Source organism: Oryzias latipes, chromosome 1 (assembly GCF_053564925.1).
Source record: "Oryzias latipes strain Hd-rR chromosome 1, Olatipes_Hd-rR_3.1".
NCBI lineage: Eukaryota > Metazoa > Chordata > Actinopteri > Beloniformes > Adrianichthyidae > Oryzias > Oryzias latipes.
The window spans coordinates 24,725,101-24,743,123 of NC_136237.1; the positions used below are offsets into that span (position 1 = coordinate 24,725,101).

An 18,023-nucleotide genomic window follows, 5' to 3' on the forward strand; every position below is an offset into this window, starting at 1 on the left:
TATTATTGATATATTATTATTATTTATTACTATTGACTTACATTTGATTTTATTATTATTATTATTTACTATTAATCCATTATTATTATTATTGAATTGTTACATATGCATGTTGTCATTATGTATTGTTATTTACTTACCATTGAATTATTGTATATATATATATGTATGTAGTGTTTTTCGAACTTTTTTGAGACAAGGTATATATATATATATGGTGTTCGGGTCTGTGGGACCCGTTTTCATTTTTTATTAAAAGAAAAATGAAACAATTAATTAATTTTTCAAACTCAGAATCACTGGCCTTGGCTCATTTTCTGTGAAGAACATTTATCAGAATACATTTTTTAATGACCACACACCGTACACCCCCCAAACACATTTCTATCACATATAAGATGTTCGGGTCCACTGGACCCGGGGCTAAAAGAAGTGTGGAAATTGATGTTTTGTGTACCTACACTCTGTCCTCCACCTGTCTGGGCCTGCTGTGTGTGTGTGTGGGGGTGGGGGGGGGTGGGGGGGAGTGACCAGTGAGAAAGAGAGAGAGTTTGACTGTAAATGTGAGTTCTGTGTTTCTGCACCTGCGGTTCCCGCACAAGGTTGCAACATCAATGCAAAATTCAAGCATCAACTATTTTCGCTCTCGTTCTCCAGCACATTTGACCATTTGACTTTCTTGCGGGAATTTTTTATTTCTCACTCTTTATCTGCTACAAATTGGAGGTGGGATACTATAAATATAGCTTTGCCAGTGTGGTTTCTTATCTGAACTGATCAAAATGGCCAAAAGACACTCTGTGCAGAGGGCCCTGGAATTGATTTTAGAAGAGAGAGCGGTTTTTGATGATGATGTAGAGGGAGAGGATTCAGAAGAGGTTTCAGAATAAGAGGATCACATTTCTGAAAATTCAGAGTCTGACAGTGACTCTGAAGAAGATGATGAGATTGAGCATCAGCCAGTTCCAAAACAAAGCCGTCAGCACCCGTCCACAGGACCAGAACAAGACAGTCTCTGCCCCTCGGCAGTATATACCATCTAAACCTGCAAAGTATGGTATAAAGATCTGGGCTGCCTGTGATGCCACTTCCTCATATACTTGGAATTTACAAGTCTACACAGAGAAACCTGATGGAGGAGCCCCTGAGAAAACACAAGGAATGAGAGTTGTCCTGGACATGTCTCAGGGACTGAGTGGACACAAAATCACATGCGACAACTTTTTTACCTCGCACAATCTGGGACAGGAGCTCCTAAAGAGGAAGCTGACCATGGTGGGAACAATACAGAAAAACAAGTCAGAAGCTGAAAATTTGTTCCCACTCATATCCTGATTTTAATGGATTTTCCTTATAATTTTTTAAATAATGATTTATGAATGTGATCTAACAAAGGTAAAGGGCAAATATTAACTAAATATACTGCTTGTAATTGGATGAAGTAAACATCTGTCTAGTACGGTATTTTAACATCAAAGTGTTTTATTGTGAGGCATTAGTACGGTGGCCCTGAAGTGCAAAGCATTCAACAAATCACTCGATACAAAAACATTTTTAAGAACACAACAACAATTAAAAAAAAAAAAAAAAAATTTAAAAAGCAGCATTACATTTTAGAAAACAAAACAAAATTTCAGAAACCAAAACTTGAAAAACAAAAATGACAAAAAAAAAACATTTCAGAAAACAAAATTAATTTCCAGGAAAAAAAAGAAATATTAAAAAATGAAAACATTTCAGAAAAAAAAAATAATTTCCAGAAAAAAAATGAAATATTAAAAAATGAAAAACATTTCAGAAAAAAAATGAAATTTTAAAAAATGAAAAACATTTCAGAACACAGAATGAATTTCCAGAAAACAAAACGAAATCTTCAAAAATGAAAAACATTTCCAAACCGGAAGAGGCAGGTACTATGGGACAACGCTGATTGGATGATGATTTTTGTCAATCATTTGAACTGAAAAGTATTTTAAATGAAGCGATGCTGGATTTTATTGTCCAAACAACAATGTACTATAATAATCCACGTATTTCCCATTTATATATCAAATAAAAAATGCAGCAAACTGTTAATGAACTTTAAAATTATTTTTTTAACATTTCGCCTGACACACGGTCACCCGGAAGTAGTTTGTGAGCACTTTTACTTTGAACGCTGTGCGCTAATTTCTACGGCTGCGAGGTTCACGCTGTCAATCATCTTCAGGTAAGAATCAAGTCTGTGATCTTTTCTTTTGTCAGTCACATATCTCTAGGGATGTTAATTTTAGGATGTTAAAGTGCTGCTTTGAAAAGATAATTTATTTTTATCTTGCGCATGCGCAAAAGGAACCCGATGGAGACGAACCGTCTTCACATGATAGCCGTTCCCGTTTTCGGTGACAACATGAGAGAAAAAGCTCCGAGCCAGCCTGATTCTGTGATTTATACAGTAATTACAGTAATTATATAGCATCAGTGTTGCTAAAAATCGACTTTAAGATTGAAATCAGTAAACAAGTTCTTATGGGAAATAATATTAAAGTGCATTGTATATTTTAGAACCATGCATATACATATACTGAAACTTAAAAATGAACTTTAAAAGTTTATAAAATACTTAATTGAATTAACATGTGATATTTCTGCAGGTGAAGTTACTCAAAGCGAAGTTCCAGAGAAGTTTGTGCTGCAGAAGAACAGATGGCAGCTCTACATGGGAATACAAGAAGACTAAAGTCATTCATATCATTGTGCAGTGTACAGGCAAGTCACCATGATTTATGTGAAATGTAATCAATAAATATTATTTAACCTTAATATCTAATTTTTTTTTTTAAATTGCAGGTCCTTTAAAAAAAGTCTTTAACCTGCTGCATAAGCCTGATTAGTTGTAAATGATGCAGTGGGGAGTGAAAAACAAAGCACAATTCCTGGCTTTAGCGTCGGGCTGATGATCTGGAAATCACATCTATGAGGAATCGCATCAAACACGTGTACAACTACAAACAACTTAATGTTCCTTTAAGCAAAACTCCAGTTTAAAATGTTCATATTAGACTTGCTTCATTTAGGAGTTTTTCCATGTTTACCATTTTAGGTTTTAAAGCTTTATTAACAAAGATGATGTTTGATTTTCAAAGCTGTTGTTTAGAAATGTTTTTTTGTCAATGAAAAAACTGAATGCTGATGTGAGGATTGTAATAATGGATATGAAAATAAACAAATTTGTTTCATAGCAATGCAGTATATTTATTGAAAACTTAACATGAATACGTTATTCAGTAACAGAAACAAAGAAACAGTTGTGGATTTTCCTTTATGGGCTTCTTCATGCAGTCAATCAAATGTTCCGTTTACAATCAGCATTTACTCAGCGTGCCTGTCAGTCACATTTATTAGAGGAAAAAATGCATCTGGGAAAAGTCTGTTTGTGCTTAACAACTATATCAAAAAGAGTAATGTCAGGAAAGGTTTGTCCACATTGCTGCTCAGCATCACATCCAGAGGAAGATGCACAGGTAAGGAACGCCAGTTCCTGCTCGTACATGCTTGCAGCTTCCTCTGCACTGGACTCCAGCTCCATTGAAATCCCTGACAGAGATAAATTAATAAATTAAAAATCCCTGACAGAAAAACATCAGCTGCCGTTCATCTTTCATTCAGGAAAAAGTTGAGTTCATCAAAATGAGGAGAAAATGGGTTAAACCAGAAATCCATTAGGGAGGGGTCAAAACACCAAACTCAGAATAAAATACATTATTTCAGTCTTATAAAAATACATTCTAAAACACTTTGGTATTCCTCCTCTGCCTGAAAGACTAAAATTTTTTTTTTTTAAAGAATCTTTTTAGACTACAGACTTTGCCACCTTTAGTTACACACCTGGACGTGTCTGATGATGTGCACATCCAGTCATTTACTGTCATGTTTCTGTGCACTGACACACTCTAAAGTCACAGATCTTAATAGTGTGAATAAGAAGCATTCATAAATGTTATTCTGAGACACAAACTGCTGCAGTTTACCTGACAGCTTTGCTGATTTATGCGGCTGGTACACCTGTCTGAGAATCCTGCCCACGTGACCCCCCCTCTCCAGCTGATGAGGTAACCTGTCATTAACGTATGACTGAAGGATCTTGGATCTGTCTGTAAACACCCACCTAGAAATCACGTTTAACGCTACATGTATTAGATCAAACAAATGTGCTTCCATACCTTATCAGTGGATGGCGGGACTGCATTTCCTGATGTGCGCCGTCTTTAACACCCGTTTCTTCGCAGCTGCTGCTTTAGAGAGAATTCTCTCACGACATATCGAAACATTTGTAAACCTGGTTGGTGTTGATATTTCTGCGTGCGTTCTGTCATCACATCCGCTAAATATTCAAAGATTAACGTTTATGTTAACGTTTTACCGTCCCTTTCTCTGTTTACCTGCAGAACGGACGTCATCCACACAAACTACTTCCGGGTGACCGTTCTGCTTCAGACGAAATATTAAAAAAATAATTTAAACCTTCATTATCTGTTTGCTGCATTTTTGATTTAATATGTAAATGGTAGATACGTGGATTATTATAGTACATTGTTGTTTGGACGATAAAATCCGTCATCGCTTCATTTTTAAATACTTTTCAGTTCAAATGATTGACAAACATCATCATCCAATCAGCGTTGTCCCATAGTACCTTCTTCTTCCGGTTTGGAAATGTTTTTTATTTTTGAAGATTTCGTTTTGTTTTCTGGAAATTCATTCTGTGTTCTGAAATGTTTTTCATTTTTTAATATTTCATTTTTTTCTGAAATGTTTTTCATTTTTTTGTATTTCATTTTGTTTTCTGGAAATTATTTTTTTTTCTGAAATGTTTTCATTTTGTAATATTTCTTTTTTTTCCTGGAAATTAATTTTGTTTTCTGAAATCTTTTTTTCTTTTTTCTTTTTTATGTTTTGGTTTCTGAAATTTTGTTTTGTTTTCTAAAATGTAATACTGCTTTTTAAATTGTGGCTGTGATCTTAAAAATGTTTTTGTATCGAGTGATTTGTTGAATGGTTTGCACTTCAGGGCCACCGTAGATGAGAGCACAGACGTCACAGACACCACACAGCTTTGAATTTTTTTGCAGGGAGTCAATGATAATTTTTGCTGTACGGAGGAGCTGCTTGATCTGATGAGCCTAAAAGGCAGAACGACGGGTGAAAATATTTTTGATGCGGTGTCAGAGGCAGTTGAAAAGATGGGGCTTAAATGGGACAAGCTCTGTGGAGTAACAATGGATGGAGCCCCAGCCATGATGGGTGAGCGCAAAGGAATGGCATCCATGGTGTGCAACAAGGTACAAGAGAGCGGAGGTGAGGCTGTTAGGATGCACTGTATAATCCACCAAGAAGCACTGTGTGCCAAGACTATCCAGCTGGGCGATGTGATGAACACTGTTGTAAAAACTGTCAACATAATTCGAGCTAGAGGACTGTACCACAGGGAATTTCAAGCTTTCTTATCTGACGTGGATGCTATACGGGGATGTCCTCTACTACTCTGAAGTACGCTGGCTCAGCCGCGGCTCTTTACTGCAGCGTTTTTTTCCGCTGAGATCAGAAATCGACAAGTTTTTGAAAGAGAAGGGCCGACCTCTTCATAAACTGAGTGACCCTCTGTGGCTGGCAGACCCTGCATTTTTAGTTGATCTCACTCATCATCTGAATATACTGAACAAGAACCTACAAGGCAAAGAACAGCTGGTGTCCCATCTGTATGAGCACATGAAAGCCTTCTGTGTAAAACTCCGCCTGTTTGAGACACAAATACGAAGCTTTAACGCTGCACACTTCCCTGCGTTTTCTGAAATCAAGTCTGCTTTTCCAAAGGCAGATCTTTCTGCTAAAAAGGAGAAATATGCTTCTGTAATTACATCTCTCATGACGGAATTCAACCAGCGTTTTCAAGATTTTTCTGTCATTGAAAAACAAATCAAGCTGTTCTCGAGCCCCTTCCTGGTGGAGGCAGAAGAGGTGGAGGAGAGTCTGCAGTTAGAGCTGATTGAAATGCAATGTGATGATTCTCTGAAGAGTCAATATCAGCTTCTCTCCCTCCCTGACTTCTATCAGAGTTTGGATCATGCCAAGTTTCCTCTGATAAGACGCCACGGAAAGAGAATGATCAGCCTCTTCGACTCAACATACATATGTGAACAAACATTTTCTCTGTTACATCAGAACAAAAGCAGACCGAGGTCCAGAATGACAGATAGCCATCTCTGTGAAGTCCTTCGTATCTCAACCACCAACCCGACATCCCAGCCATCCTTCAATCCAAAGCACAGCATCACTGCTTCCACTGAGAGGAATGTTCTTCACATTATGGGTGAGTTAGAAATACACACAGTAGTCATGTGTCAATATGTCACCTCTTGTGACCTTTGCACAGAACCAGAACTTGTTGTGCATATTTATCACTGCAGGAATGTTTGTAATGAAGGTTTTTTTGTCCACAGCTGAAATACATAGACAGAGCTGCAGAAAGAAGGGGGAAATATGGCGTCACTGAAAAAGGAAATTCTATCAAGCTTCAGCTCCAGTTGTGTAAGTTAAAACTGGCGAGTGTCACTGCGAGCATCATCTGAGAGCTTTGATCTCATCCTGTCATTTCTGATCAACAGAAACTACGAACAGCCCACAAAAGATGGCTTGACGAGCAACAATATTGGGAGTAAAATGTTACAGCTGGCAGGAAGGCAGGGGTTTGGGGCGCCACCAACAGGGCATCATGACTTCCATCGCGGTGAGTCCACACACGCCGTCCATTCAGGCCTCCTTCACTATTTTCCTCGTGTAATTAGCAGCGTCTTTCTTCCTCTCTTGGCTTTTGAAACATCTGTTGATTCTTTCTGAGATGATCCCTGAAAATGAACATGATTAAATTGTCTTCTTACCGTCTGCTTTGCAGCTCACCCCGCTGCATTTATAACTGGTCACCTGGATCAGGTGAGCTCAGTCAAGCAGAAACTGGGAACACTCAATCCAGTTAACCAGCAAGGGCCTCAGAGACTTCTGCCATAGTGATGGGTTTCCCTAGAATTTCAGCATCCTCATCAGCGACACGTGGAAAGTTAATTTTATCGGGCGTTGGATCTGGGGAGTGTGGACACTCAGATGCATAAAGAGGCCAGTAGAACTTTGCAAATACCGCTGCCAAGGGCCCAGTACCCCCTACCAGGGATGTCCCTTACGGACAGTTGGTTGGGGATTTTGTGTTGTGTAAAAGATTTTTAAAATGTTCTTCAAAATTCACCTAATGGAGGAAAAAAATATCAAATGCAAAATGAAAAAAATAGAAAAACACATCAGCAACACTTTTTGTTCTCTTCTTTATTCTTAATACATTTTTCTTTAAATCCCCCCCCCCCCCCCCCCCCCAAAAGCTGGTCACAGGGGCCCATAAATTCGTATTAGGCGGGCCCTTGCTGGATCGGACTAGCGCCAGAAGCCTCACCAGGAGAACCTGACAACAGAAAAAAGAACATTTGACTTCACTGCAACCAATCTGTGTGTATAAAATTGTTATAATAAGAAAATGACGTGAAATTTTAAACTTTGTGCCTATACTAAGCATTTACATAAGTCAGTGTGCTAGATGGAAAACAGTTTCATGATGATTACTCTAAAAAGGTTAAATTGCAAGTGTCTGTTTTCATTTGAAGTCAATTTCAAAAGAGTATTTGTAACTATAAATTGTACTTTAAAAAAATATATATTGTGGAGAAATGCGGTGTTTCGAATGTGGAAAGGATGCACTGATGAAAAGCATTTTCATTGAGAAACACTCAAAAAGTATTGAAACTTCATACAGTATACTGAGTATGTTATAACGAATGCATCGTTCTTAAAATGTACTTTGGTTAAAGAGAAACGTCATGTTTTGGAGCAAAGACTTAGAACTCATTCTATTTGCTGCAGACTGCCTCCGGTCCTCCCTGGCTCGATTCGTTGCACTATGCCACTGCAGTGGCGGTCTCTGGGCTGCTGGCCTCACCGCCGCTGGCCTCGGCACCGCTGGCCTCACCGCCGCCAGCCTCACCGCTGCTGGCCTCACCGCCGCCGGCCTCACCGCCGCCGGCCTCACCGCTGCCGGCCTCACCGCTGACGGCCTCGGCACCGCTGGCCTCGGCACCGCTGGCCTCACCGCCGCCGGCCCCTCCGCCGCCGGCCTCGGTGCCGCCGGCCTCACCGCTGCTGGCCTCGGCGCCGCTGGCCTCGGCGCTGCCGGCCTCACCGCCGCCGGCCCCTCCGCCGCTGGCCTCGGCGCCGCCGGCCCCTCCGCCGCCGGCCTCACCGCCGCCGGCCCCTCCGGCCTCGGCGCCGCCGGCCTCGGCACCGCCGGCCCCTCCGCCGCCGGCCTCACCGCCGCCGGCCCCTCCGGCCTCGGCGCCGCCGGCCTCACCGCCGCCGGCCCCTCCGCCGCCGGCCTCTCCGCCGCCGCCCCCTGCGCCGGTGACTTTTGCATCTGGTAATTCAGGAGACAAACGTAAAATGGTTAACGTTGAGGTAGCTAAAAGCTGAGCGGTTTGTTAGCTTCAATTTTATTTTACAATGGACGAAGACAATAAAAGCATATTGTGGACGTTTTTCTGTTCCATCAGATTCTGAATTCTTTTAACCTTTATTCTGAATTGCGGGTAGTTCAGCAGGTCTTTGCTTTTCAGGAATGTTTTCACGTGTTCCAAACAGACTCAAACATTTTTGAAAATTCTCCTAAAAATTTCCTACAAAAGACTTTTAATGGAATACTCTATTTACTGAATCACTGTTTATAATCACCCAGGATTGAGCGGCTCTGCAGAGATCTGCGGGTTGCTGTGAGCTGCACGTGCTACAGTGACCTCCTTCACCCTGAAGAAGAGGGCTTCCTCAGCATTGCGAGTGTACAACACCTCTTCTGCTGCCACTGTGTTCTTACCACGTCTACAAGATTACCTGGACACTTTCTGCAGTGGTTGGGATAATCATCCTTTAAGAACAGAGAGTAACATGAGTCGTGCACGTCATCCCATTCCCGAACCAGAAAACATGGAGGTATATACAAATATATGGAGTACTTTGTGATGTTGGTTTATGTGGTGTTATGCCATTGGTTAAACATAATTCTGTTAAAGAACTACAGGGTCGCATTGTTATGACGTCACAGCGGTGTGGGGCAGCGGGAAGCGTGGCTAGACCGAGAGACACACATGTAGAAGGCTGTCTAACGAATGTTCGAATAAAGCGCCCTAACAAGCAAACAGTTGGACCCTTATTTGCTTCCCTCAGTTTAAATAACACGACATGGTGTCAGAAGTCCTGTTAAGTTGTTAGAGGGAAAAAAAAGCCGATTTCGAACATGGCAGACGAGAACGCGCAGCGAGTGCCGGCGGGGCCGAGCGCCACCTTCAATCTACAACCTCCGGAGCCTTTCGACTTTTCAAAGCCGCAAGAGTGGGAAAAGTGGATAAGAAGGTTTGAAAGATTTCGCATTGCCAGTAACCTGAATGCAAGCACGGAGGAAAATCAAATAAATACGTTGATATACTGCATGGGTGATGAAGCTGATGACGTCATGCGTGGACTGAACATACCTGCAGACCGACGAGGGACGTATCAAGGGGTGAGAGATGGCTTCCAAGCATTTTTCATAGTGAAGAAAAACGTTATCTATGAACGTGCAAAATTCAACATGAGAAAGCAAGAAGAAAATGAGACTGTGGATGCCTTTGTTACTGCACTGTATGCATTAGCAGAACCCTGTGGCTATGGGACACTTCATGATGAGCTCATACGGGATCGACTGGTGGTCGGTTTGTCAGATAAACGCCTGTCTGAACGCATGCAGCTAGACCCGGATCTTACGCTGGATAAAGCTATTAACATGGCAAGACAGAGCGAGGAAGTGAAAAGGCAGCAATCTTCACTGCAAGGTGACACCAGGACACAGCCAGGAGATGCTAAATGTGTTGACAGGGTGCACAAAAGCAGCAGAAAGTTTAAAACCAAATCACATACAGATGTCAAACAGAGCAAATCGTGGAGGCCTCAACACAGTAAACCAAATGCACAGTGTCATAAGTGCGGCAGCTCATCACCCCATCCAAAACGTGAGTGTCCAGCTAATGAAACAGTATGTCATGCATGTGGAAAAAAGGGACATTACATGAGAGTGTGTAAAAATAGGAAGACTTTGAGTGAAGTGGAGGAAGATGTCAATGCCTTATTCCTTGGCAGTGTTACCAGCAACGGAGAGTCGTGGATGGTAAACATCATCATAAACAACAGAAGTGTGTCATTCAAAATAGACACAGGAGCTGATGTCACAGTTTTGCCACTACAGGTGTTCAAAGAGATCTTCAGAGACAGTTGCCCACCCACTCTTCAAAAACCAACCAAGCCTCTGTTTGGACCTGGAAGAAAGCCGTTGGAAGTCCTCGGGTTCACAGAGATGAGACTAAGGAAAGGAGCTAAAGAAGCAAGGGAGGATGTGTACATCCTGAAACACCTGCACACAGCATTGCTGGGAAGACCTGCTATTCACAAGTTGGAGTTAGTTACTCGAATAGACACTCTCAGCATCGAAACACTAAAAGTCAGCTACCCAAAACTGTGCAGCGGTCTTGGTGAAGTGAAGCAGCCATACAACATCAAGTTAAGACCAGATGCTCAGCCCTTCTCATTAAAGACACCTCGGAGAGTTCCATTGCCGCTCATGGACAAAGTGAAGCAGGAACTGTCCCGCATGGAAGACTTAGGTGTGATAACCAAAATAGAGGAGCCAACAGACTGGTGTTGTGGCATGGTGGTGGTACCCAAAAAGAAAACAGACAAGGTGCGTATTTGCGTTGATCTCACACATCTCAACCTTTCTGTGTGTCGAGAAAAATACATCCTGCCATCAGTGGAAGAGACAATAGGCACATTGGCTGGAGCCAGGATTTTCAGCAAATTGGATGCTAATATGGGATTTTGGCAAATTCCCCTTACAGAAGAGTCAGCCAAATACACCACCTTTATTACACCATTTGGCCGTTACTATTTTAGGAGGCTACCCTTTGGCATTGCTTCTGCTCCTGAACATTTCCAGAACAGAATGTCAGAAGTTATTAACAGTCTGGAAGGTGTGGTTTGCCACATGGACGATGTGTTGGTTTGGGGCAGAACACAGGAAGAACATGACACTCGCCTACATGTTGTGCTTAAAAGGCTGCAGGAGGCAAGCATTTCACTGAATGTAGAAAAATGTGAGCTGTCAAAGCAGGAAGTGGTCTTCTTAGGACATGTCATCTCAGCCAATGGCATTAGTCCTGATCCAACCAAGACAGAAGCGGTGAAAAAAATGAGAGAACCAACAAATGTTTCTGAACTGAGGAGTTTTCTAGGATCAGTTAATCAGCTTGGAAAGTTCATCCCTCAGCTGGCAGAAAGAGACAAACCCCTGAGAGATCTTCTTTCTAAAAAGAACCACTGGGTGTGGGGGATTGACCAGGCTCAAGCATTTCAAGGTTTAAAAGATTCCTTGGCTTCACCTCCAGTGTTGGCCATGTATGATCCAAATCGGGACAGTAAAGTCTCAGCAGATGCATAGTCGTATGGACTAGGGAGCGTCCTACTCCAAAAATGGGGCAGCGATTGGCGTCCTGTGGCTTATATCTCACGCTCTCTCACGCCAACAGAGCAGAGATACGCCCAAATAGAAAAAGAAGCCTTAGCACTCACTTGGGCTTGTGAAAGGTTCAGAAACTTCCTGATAGGCAAGCACTTCCAGATGGAGACTGACCACAAACCTCTCCTGAGTTTGTTAGGGTCCCAGCAACTGGATGCCCTTCCTCCACGCATTCAACGGTTTAAAATGCGCCTTATGCGTTATTCCTACTCCATATCGCATGTGCCAGGAAAGAGCTTGTGGACGGCAGACATGCTATCACGTGCTCCCCTGTTGAATAATGAAACACCAGATGACAAGGAGTTGCTGGAGGACACAAACATATATGTGGACAGGATAATGGAGAACCTACCAGCAAGCACCTTCTATTTGGATCACCTGAAACAAGAGCTGCAACAGGACAGTGTGTGTGCACGTGTGATGCAACTCTGTGAGCAAGGATGGCCGACTCACTACAACGGTGAACCAGCAATCAGACCCTACTGGGCGGAACGAGCATCACTCTCAGTACAGGATGGACTGCTGCTTAAGGGTGACAGGCTTGTTATCCCTTCTTCACTGAGAAATCACAACACTGCATGAAGGTCACCAAGGTGTCGTGAAATGCAGGGAACGTGCACGGCAGTCGGTGTGGTGGCCTGGATTAAGCCAACAGATAAATGAGTTAGTTCTCTACTGCAGGATCTGCAGTAAAGAGAGGTATAATCCTGCAGAACCGTTGTTGCCAACCCAGTACCCAGGAAGACCGTGGCAAAAACTGGGAGCAGATTTGTTCATGCTGGGAGCTAAAACTTACCTGCTGGTAGTTGATTATACATCCAGATTTGTGGAAATTGCTTTGCTTTCAACCACAAAGTCTGCAAATGTGATTCACCATTTAAAATCTATCTTTGCACGCCACGGCATTCCAGAGCAGCTGGTGACAGACAACGGGCCTCAATTCTCTGGAGCTGTTTTTGCAGAGTTTGCACAATCGTATGGATTCCATCACATCACCAGCAGTCCCAAACATCCTCAGAGTAATGGTGAGGCTGAAAGAGCAGTCAAGACCATAAAAGAACTCCTGAAGAAAGCTGCTGATCCCTATCTTGCACTGCTCGCATACAGAGCTACTCCACTGCAGAACGGATACAGCCCTGCTCAGCTTCTCATGGGGAGGAGGCTTCGCACCACAGTGCCGACACTTCCAGCTCTTCTACAACCTGCTCTTCCCGACATGGAGGCTGTTTCACATAAGGAGACCGAGAAGAGGATGAAAGATGCACAGATATTTAATCAGCGCCATCGAGCACGGAACCTTCACCAACTTGTTCCAGGACAAGAAGTGTGGATACCAGATTTAGGACCAAGTGGAGCTGTGGTGAGCAGACACACAACCCCTCGCTCATACATGGTTGAAGGACCTCATGGGACAGTAAGGAGAAATCGACGTCACCTTGTTGCCATGAAGACTTTACCCGAACAGAGCCAGAGCGACACAGAGCAACAGGTTTCAGGCTGTGCTCCAGAACAACAACCACCAGAGTCGCTGATCCCGAACTCATCTGAACTGACATCTACCCCCAGAACCAGGTCTGGGAGAGCTGTTATAAAACCAACCAGACTGGACTTATAGATTGTTTGAATATGAAACATTTTCAGGGATGTTGGAGAAAAAGAATGTTTTGTAGTTGTGTTTTTTTTATAACTACTTTCTATAGAAACACTCTTCAACCTTAATGCAGAGTTCCTTGTGAGGGTTGTTAAACAATGATAGTCTAATGATTGTTTGTTCTATTTCAAAAAGGGGAGATGTGGTGTTATGCCATTGGTTAAACATAATACTGTTAAAGAACTACAGGGTCGCATTGTTATGACGTCACAGCGGTGTGGGGCAGCGGGAAGCGTGGCTAGACCGAGAGACACACATGTAGAAGGCTGTCTAACGAATGTTCGAATAAAGCGCCCTAACAAGCAAACAGTTGGACCCTTATTTGCTTCCCTCAGTTTAAATAACACGACAGTTTATTTGCTCTTTACCATTTATTTATTTCTGTGGCTTGCAGGACATGGAGATTCTGCATATTAACCCTTGTGCTATCCTAGGCACTTTAACGTTGGGACATCTAGAGCAGCGGTCCCCAACCCCCGGGCCGCGGACCGGTACGTCATTTGGTACCGGGCCACACAGAAAATGACTTCCGTTTTATTTATTTCGGAATCTGAAAGATCTTTTATTTTGAAAATTGCCCCATTCTCTGTTCCATCCGTCTATGTTACTCTTGACGCAGCCAATGCGCTCGTCTCAGTCACGTAATAGGATACGGATAAAATAAAACCCAGGAACTAGCAAAATGAGTAAAAAAACAAATGTTTTTGGAAAGTTTCTTTGCCAAGGGGAAAAGGCCCAGCCAGCAGACAGAAGAGGAGCATTCCACTCCCAAAAAAAGAAAGCTACATTTAATAGACAGTATCAGGAGTCCTACTTAAAATTCAGATTTATCCCAACTGGAGATTCCCTCCAACCATTCAGCATTGTAGTCAGTCGGATTTTCCATGCCCTTATTTTGAAGGCACGTTGAAATGTTATAATAGCGACCAGGGAGTGATGCGGGCAGAGGACGTAGCTCATGTCATAATTCCTGTTTATCGTTATGTTTGGAAAATACCAGAGTTTTCATGCAAGTCATTATTTTGTAGTACTGTAGTGTCGGTCACGTGCACGTTTGGTCTGCTGTCGGAGTTCCGCAGGCTGAGGAACTCAGCTCAAGTAGGGTTGACCAAGGTTGTTTCTTTTTGCCCACGTGTCCTTTCCTCTGGCAGTTATGTTGTTTCACCCTTAGTTATTTCTTCCTGTTATGTTTACTTCTCTTTAGCACCATGAGTGTGGGAATGGGAGAGGATGACAACACCTTTGCAATGTACAATGTTCAACGTGTCAAAATAAAAGCGCTGAGTACGTCTTATCACGTGTCTCTGCCTTTATTGCAGCGTTGCTGCAGCGTGTGTCCACCACATAACATACCGGTCCGTGTCACAATAAAGGTTGGGGACCACTGATCTAGAAACCACTAAACAGTGCTCTGAACCTTTTTTCTTCAATATTTGTGATCTTCACTGGTGACCATGGATTACATGAAATCCTCTTCACCTTTATCATGGTAGGGAGAACACATTAATGTAAGGGTGGGGTCATAGGAAAACACAAGGGTTACGTGGGAGGAGAGTGGACTTCCTAATCAGGACCAGTCAGACGTCATTGTGCCGAACAGCATTGTGCCCACTGACAGATTGTGACGGTGTAGAACCGTCAGCTGCCGCTGCAGGCGCACACGCATGCACACACGCTCGCACACGTACACACGTGCGCATAGACGCGCACGCTCGGACCCGGTAACACGTCATTTACATCAGCTTACCCTTTTCATTCCGTCCCTATCCCTCTGCAGGTAGCCCTGGGTGCACACTAGGTTGCCGACTCACCATCCCCATGCATACATTAACACGAAGCACACATGACGCCAACATTAACGTTGGTTTGTTTACCCGGAAGTAACCCGGTAACCCGGAAGTGGTCATGGACACCCTGGGTCATGTGACGCATCGGTCACTGTTTGTATTTATTTTTATTGATGATTATTGTTATTTTTCTGTACACGACACAGAATGTTTAGTTGAATGAAACTGTTTATTCCTGTATGTTTATGTTCTTGAACAATGTAAACACTTGTCCCTATTTTCTCTTTGGACTGATGGAGAGCAACGCCCAGGAGGAGGGGCTTACCACTTAAAAGAGAACCAGATACAGCTGTCAGTGTGGGAGTCTGAGTGGAGAAGTTGGAGAGTCTGAGAGGAGAATTTGGAGTGTTGGATTGGAGAAGTCTATGTTGGTTAACCTTTGTGGAGCAATTGGTGTGCTCTGTTCTTGCATTAAAGTCAAGAATACTTTCACCTTGGCGCCTCTGCCCAATCATTCCCTGGTGGGACCCACGACAGTTGGTGTCAGAAGTGGGATAAGCAGATGGCTGGCCGCAAAAAGGTGAGACACAGAGGTCTGCGTTCCCAGAAGGAGGAGATGGAACCAACATCGGATGCAGTCCCTCTGTTGTCCAATTCATCCTCTGAGGAGGAGGTGGTAGATCCTGGTGCCTCTGGTGGTTCTCCAGGCCTGACCAAAGGCCCAGAAGGTGACTTGGCGGCTATGATGAGAGACTTCCTCCGTGGACAGCAGCAGCGGGAGGACAGATTCATCGCTGCCCTCCAAGGTTTGGAAGCCTCTTTTTCCAGGGCAGAGCACTATTCTGGTCGGCGGCGTAACATCAGTCCCAAAGCCGCTGGACCAAGCTCAGCCGCAGTGAGTAGCCCAAGGTTGGATCTGCCAACACCAGCTGCAACGTCCCGTCGACGGCATCCAGTGGCACAGGAGGACTCCAGCTGGTCAGATCAACCACAGAGCAGAGTCAGTTTACAGCCACCTGATTGGAGACCTTACATGGAGCCAAAGGTCCCTCCATATCAGACAGGTGAGGACATTGAAAATTACCTGCTACGTTTTGAACGGATTGCCAGGACGTGGAGATGGCCAGAGACTGAGTGGGCATGTCGCCTGGTGCCACTGCTGTCCGGAAAGGCGTTGGAGGCCTACACAGCAATGGACGAGCAGCAAGCCCACATCTACAAGGACCTGAAAGACGCACTCCTGGTAAAATTTGACATCTCGCCAGAGACTTACCGTCAGCAGTTCCGGTCTACTGTGGTGCCATCTGGGGAGAATCCGACTGAGACATACCACCGCCTGAAGGGCCTCTACCGTCGCTGGATCCGCCCAGAGCAACACAGCAAGGAGCAGATCGGGGAGATCGTCATCCTGGAGCAGCTGCTGCGTGTGCTTCCAGCTGACGTGAGGACGTGGGTGAAGGAGCACGACCCGGAGGATGGCCTCACCGCTGCCCGGCTTGCGCTGCAGTATCTTAACGCTCGACGAGGAGCGTCTGCACGGCCGTCGGGTGGGGATCAGCGTCTTCCCATTCAAACCGCTCCACTGAGACCTGCACGGAGAGACTTCCATCAGGCAACGCAAGGTACCAACCCAGCACCTAACCAGCGAGCGGCGGGTAAGGACCTTGTGTGTTTCTATTGCCAGCAGATTGGTCACAAAGCCTCCGTATGTCCAATCCGCAAGACTAAATTCACAGGTGCTTGCTACGCACCGAGGCCAGAGACTGTCACAGGAGCAGGGCCTGTGCACATGGACAAAGACACTTTCCAGCCACTTAAACAGGTGACTGTGAACGGACAGCAGGTTACTGCTATGTTGGACACGGGCAGTTTTTTTTCTCTGGTCAAACAGAGTTTAATCCCTTTTGGTGGACTTGATTATAGCAGGCAAACAAGTGTTGTGTGTGTTCATGGCGACCAACATTTGTACCCAAAAGCGGATGTAACAGTGACCATAAATGAACAATCCTATCTTTTGACTGTCGGGGTGGTAGAGAACCTACCTGTTGATTTAATTTTGGGGTGTGATTTACCTATGTTGGGGGACTTATTAAATGAGGCTACTGAAACAGCTAAAGCTAATGATGAGCTAGCTGTTACTGTCTCAGCACCTGTGCTAACTAGAGCTCAGGCTAAAGCGGGAATGCAAGGTCTTCCACGTTTGGATGACGATTTCTTTGATGGAGGCAAAGAAATGCCCAGAAAATCCCGTCGTCAAAGACGGTTTGAGAAAAAACTTAAGTTGCTGGATCCTGAGATCACAACAACAGCAGAAACATTTGACATACCAGCTGACATTTCGGCTTTGCAGAAAGAAGACCAAACTTTAAAACCATTGTTTGCCAAGGTGACAACAGAGAGTGACAAATGTTTGGGAAATGTGCGGTTTATTGTTGCTGATGATGTTCTGTATGCAGCTGAAGGTGAACACCTACGGTTAGTTCTTCCAACCACCTGCAGGCCACTCGTCATGCACTTAGCGCACACACTCCCATGGGCGGGTCACCTGGGTCGTCACAAAACCTATCTGCGGGTTAGTTCACGTTTTTCTGGCCATCAATGTACACTGACATTCAGACGTACTGTGCAACATGTCCTACCTGCCAGAAAACTGCAATAACACACAAGTCTGACAGAGCATTACTACACCCACTTCCTATAATTTCCACTCCATTCAGGAGAATAGCCATGGACATTGTTGGACCTTTACCTAAGAGCAGTAGCGGTCACGAATACATCCTGGTGGTCTGTGATTATGCTACACGGTTCCCAGAAGCTTTTCCCCTGCGCACCATTACAGCTCCTGCAGTCATGAGAGCGTTAATTCAGTTTTTCTCCAGAGTAGGAATACCGGATGAAATTCTGACAGACCAAG

The 18,023-nt window shown here is 44.0% G+C and overlaps 1 protein-coding gene and 3 long non-coding RNA genes across 5 annotated transcripts; 2 read left to right on the forward strand and 2 right to left on the reverse strand.

Annotated features, from left to right (window-relative positions):
• The first annotated feature begins 1,501 nt into the window (after positions 1–1,501).
• LOC144991020 (uncharacterized) lies at positions 1,502–3,224 on the forward strand. 2 transcript variants are annotated; one of them, XR_013654933.1, is made up of 3 exons: positions 1,502–2,209; positions 2,634–2,748; positions 2,830–3,224. It is a non-coding gene; the product is annotated as an uncharacterized LOC144991020 (long non-coding RNA). The 2 variants fall into 2 exon arrangements; XR_013654934.1 differs by lacking the exon at positions 1,502–2,209 and adding an exon at positions 2,219–2,434.
• On the reverse strand, positions 3,210–4,590 carry LOC144991019 (uncharacterized). Its single transcript, XR_013654932.1, has 2 exons — positions 4,203–4,590; positions 3,210–3,576 (listed from the first exon to the last, which is right to left on the reverse strand). It is a non-coding gene; the product is annotated as an uncharacterized LOC144991019 (long non-coding RNA).
• A 1,633-nt stretch (positions 4,591–6,223) lies between these two features.
• On the forward strand, positions 6,224–7,102 carry LOC144993191 (uncharacterized). Its single transcript, XR_013657051.1, has 3 exons — positions 6,224–6,349; positions 6,480–6,567; positions 6,645–7,102. It is a non-coding gene; the product is annotated as an uncharacterized LOC144993191 (long non-coding RNA).
• An 8,139-nt stretch (positions 7,103–15,241) lies between these two features.
• On the reverse strand, positions 15,242–16,852 carry LOC144991021 (uncharacterized). Its single transcript, XM_078944657.1, has 3 exons — positions 16,383–16,852; positions 16,194–16,291; positions 15,242–16,084 (listed from the first exon to the last, which is right to left on the reverse strand). Exons 1-3 carry the CDS (start codon positions 16,716–16,718, stop codon positions 15,970–15,972), a joined length of 549 nt encoding a protein of 182 aa, XP_078800783.1. The 5' UTR covers positions 16,719–16,852; the 3' UTR covers positions 15,242–15,969.
• Positions 16,853–18,023: the final 1,171 nt, after the last annotated feature.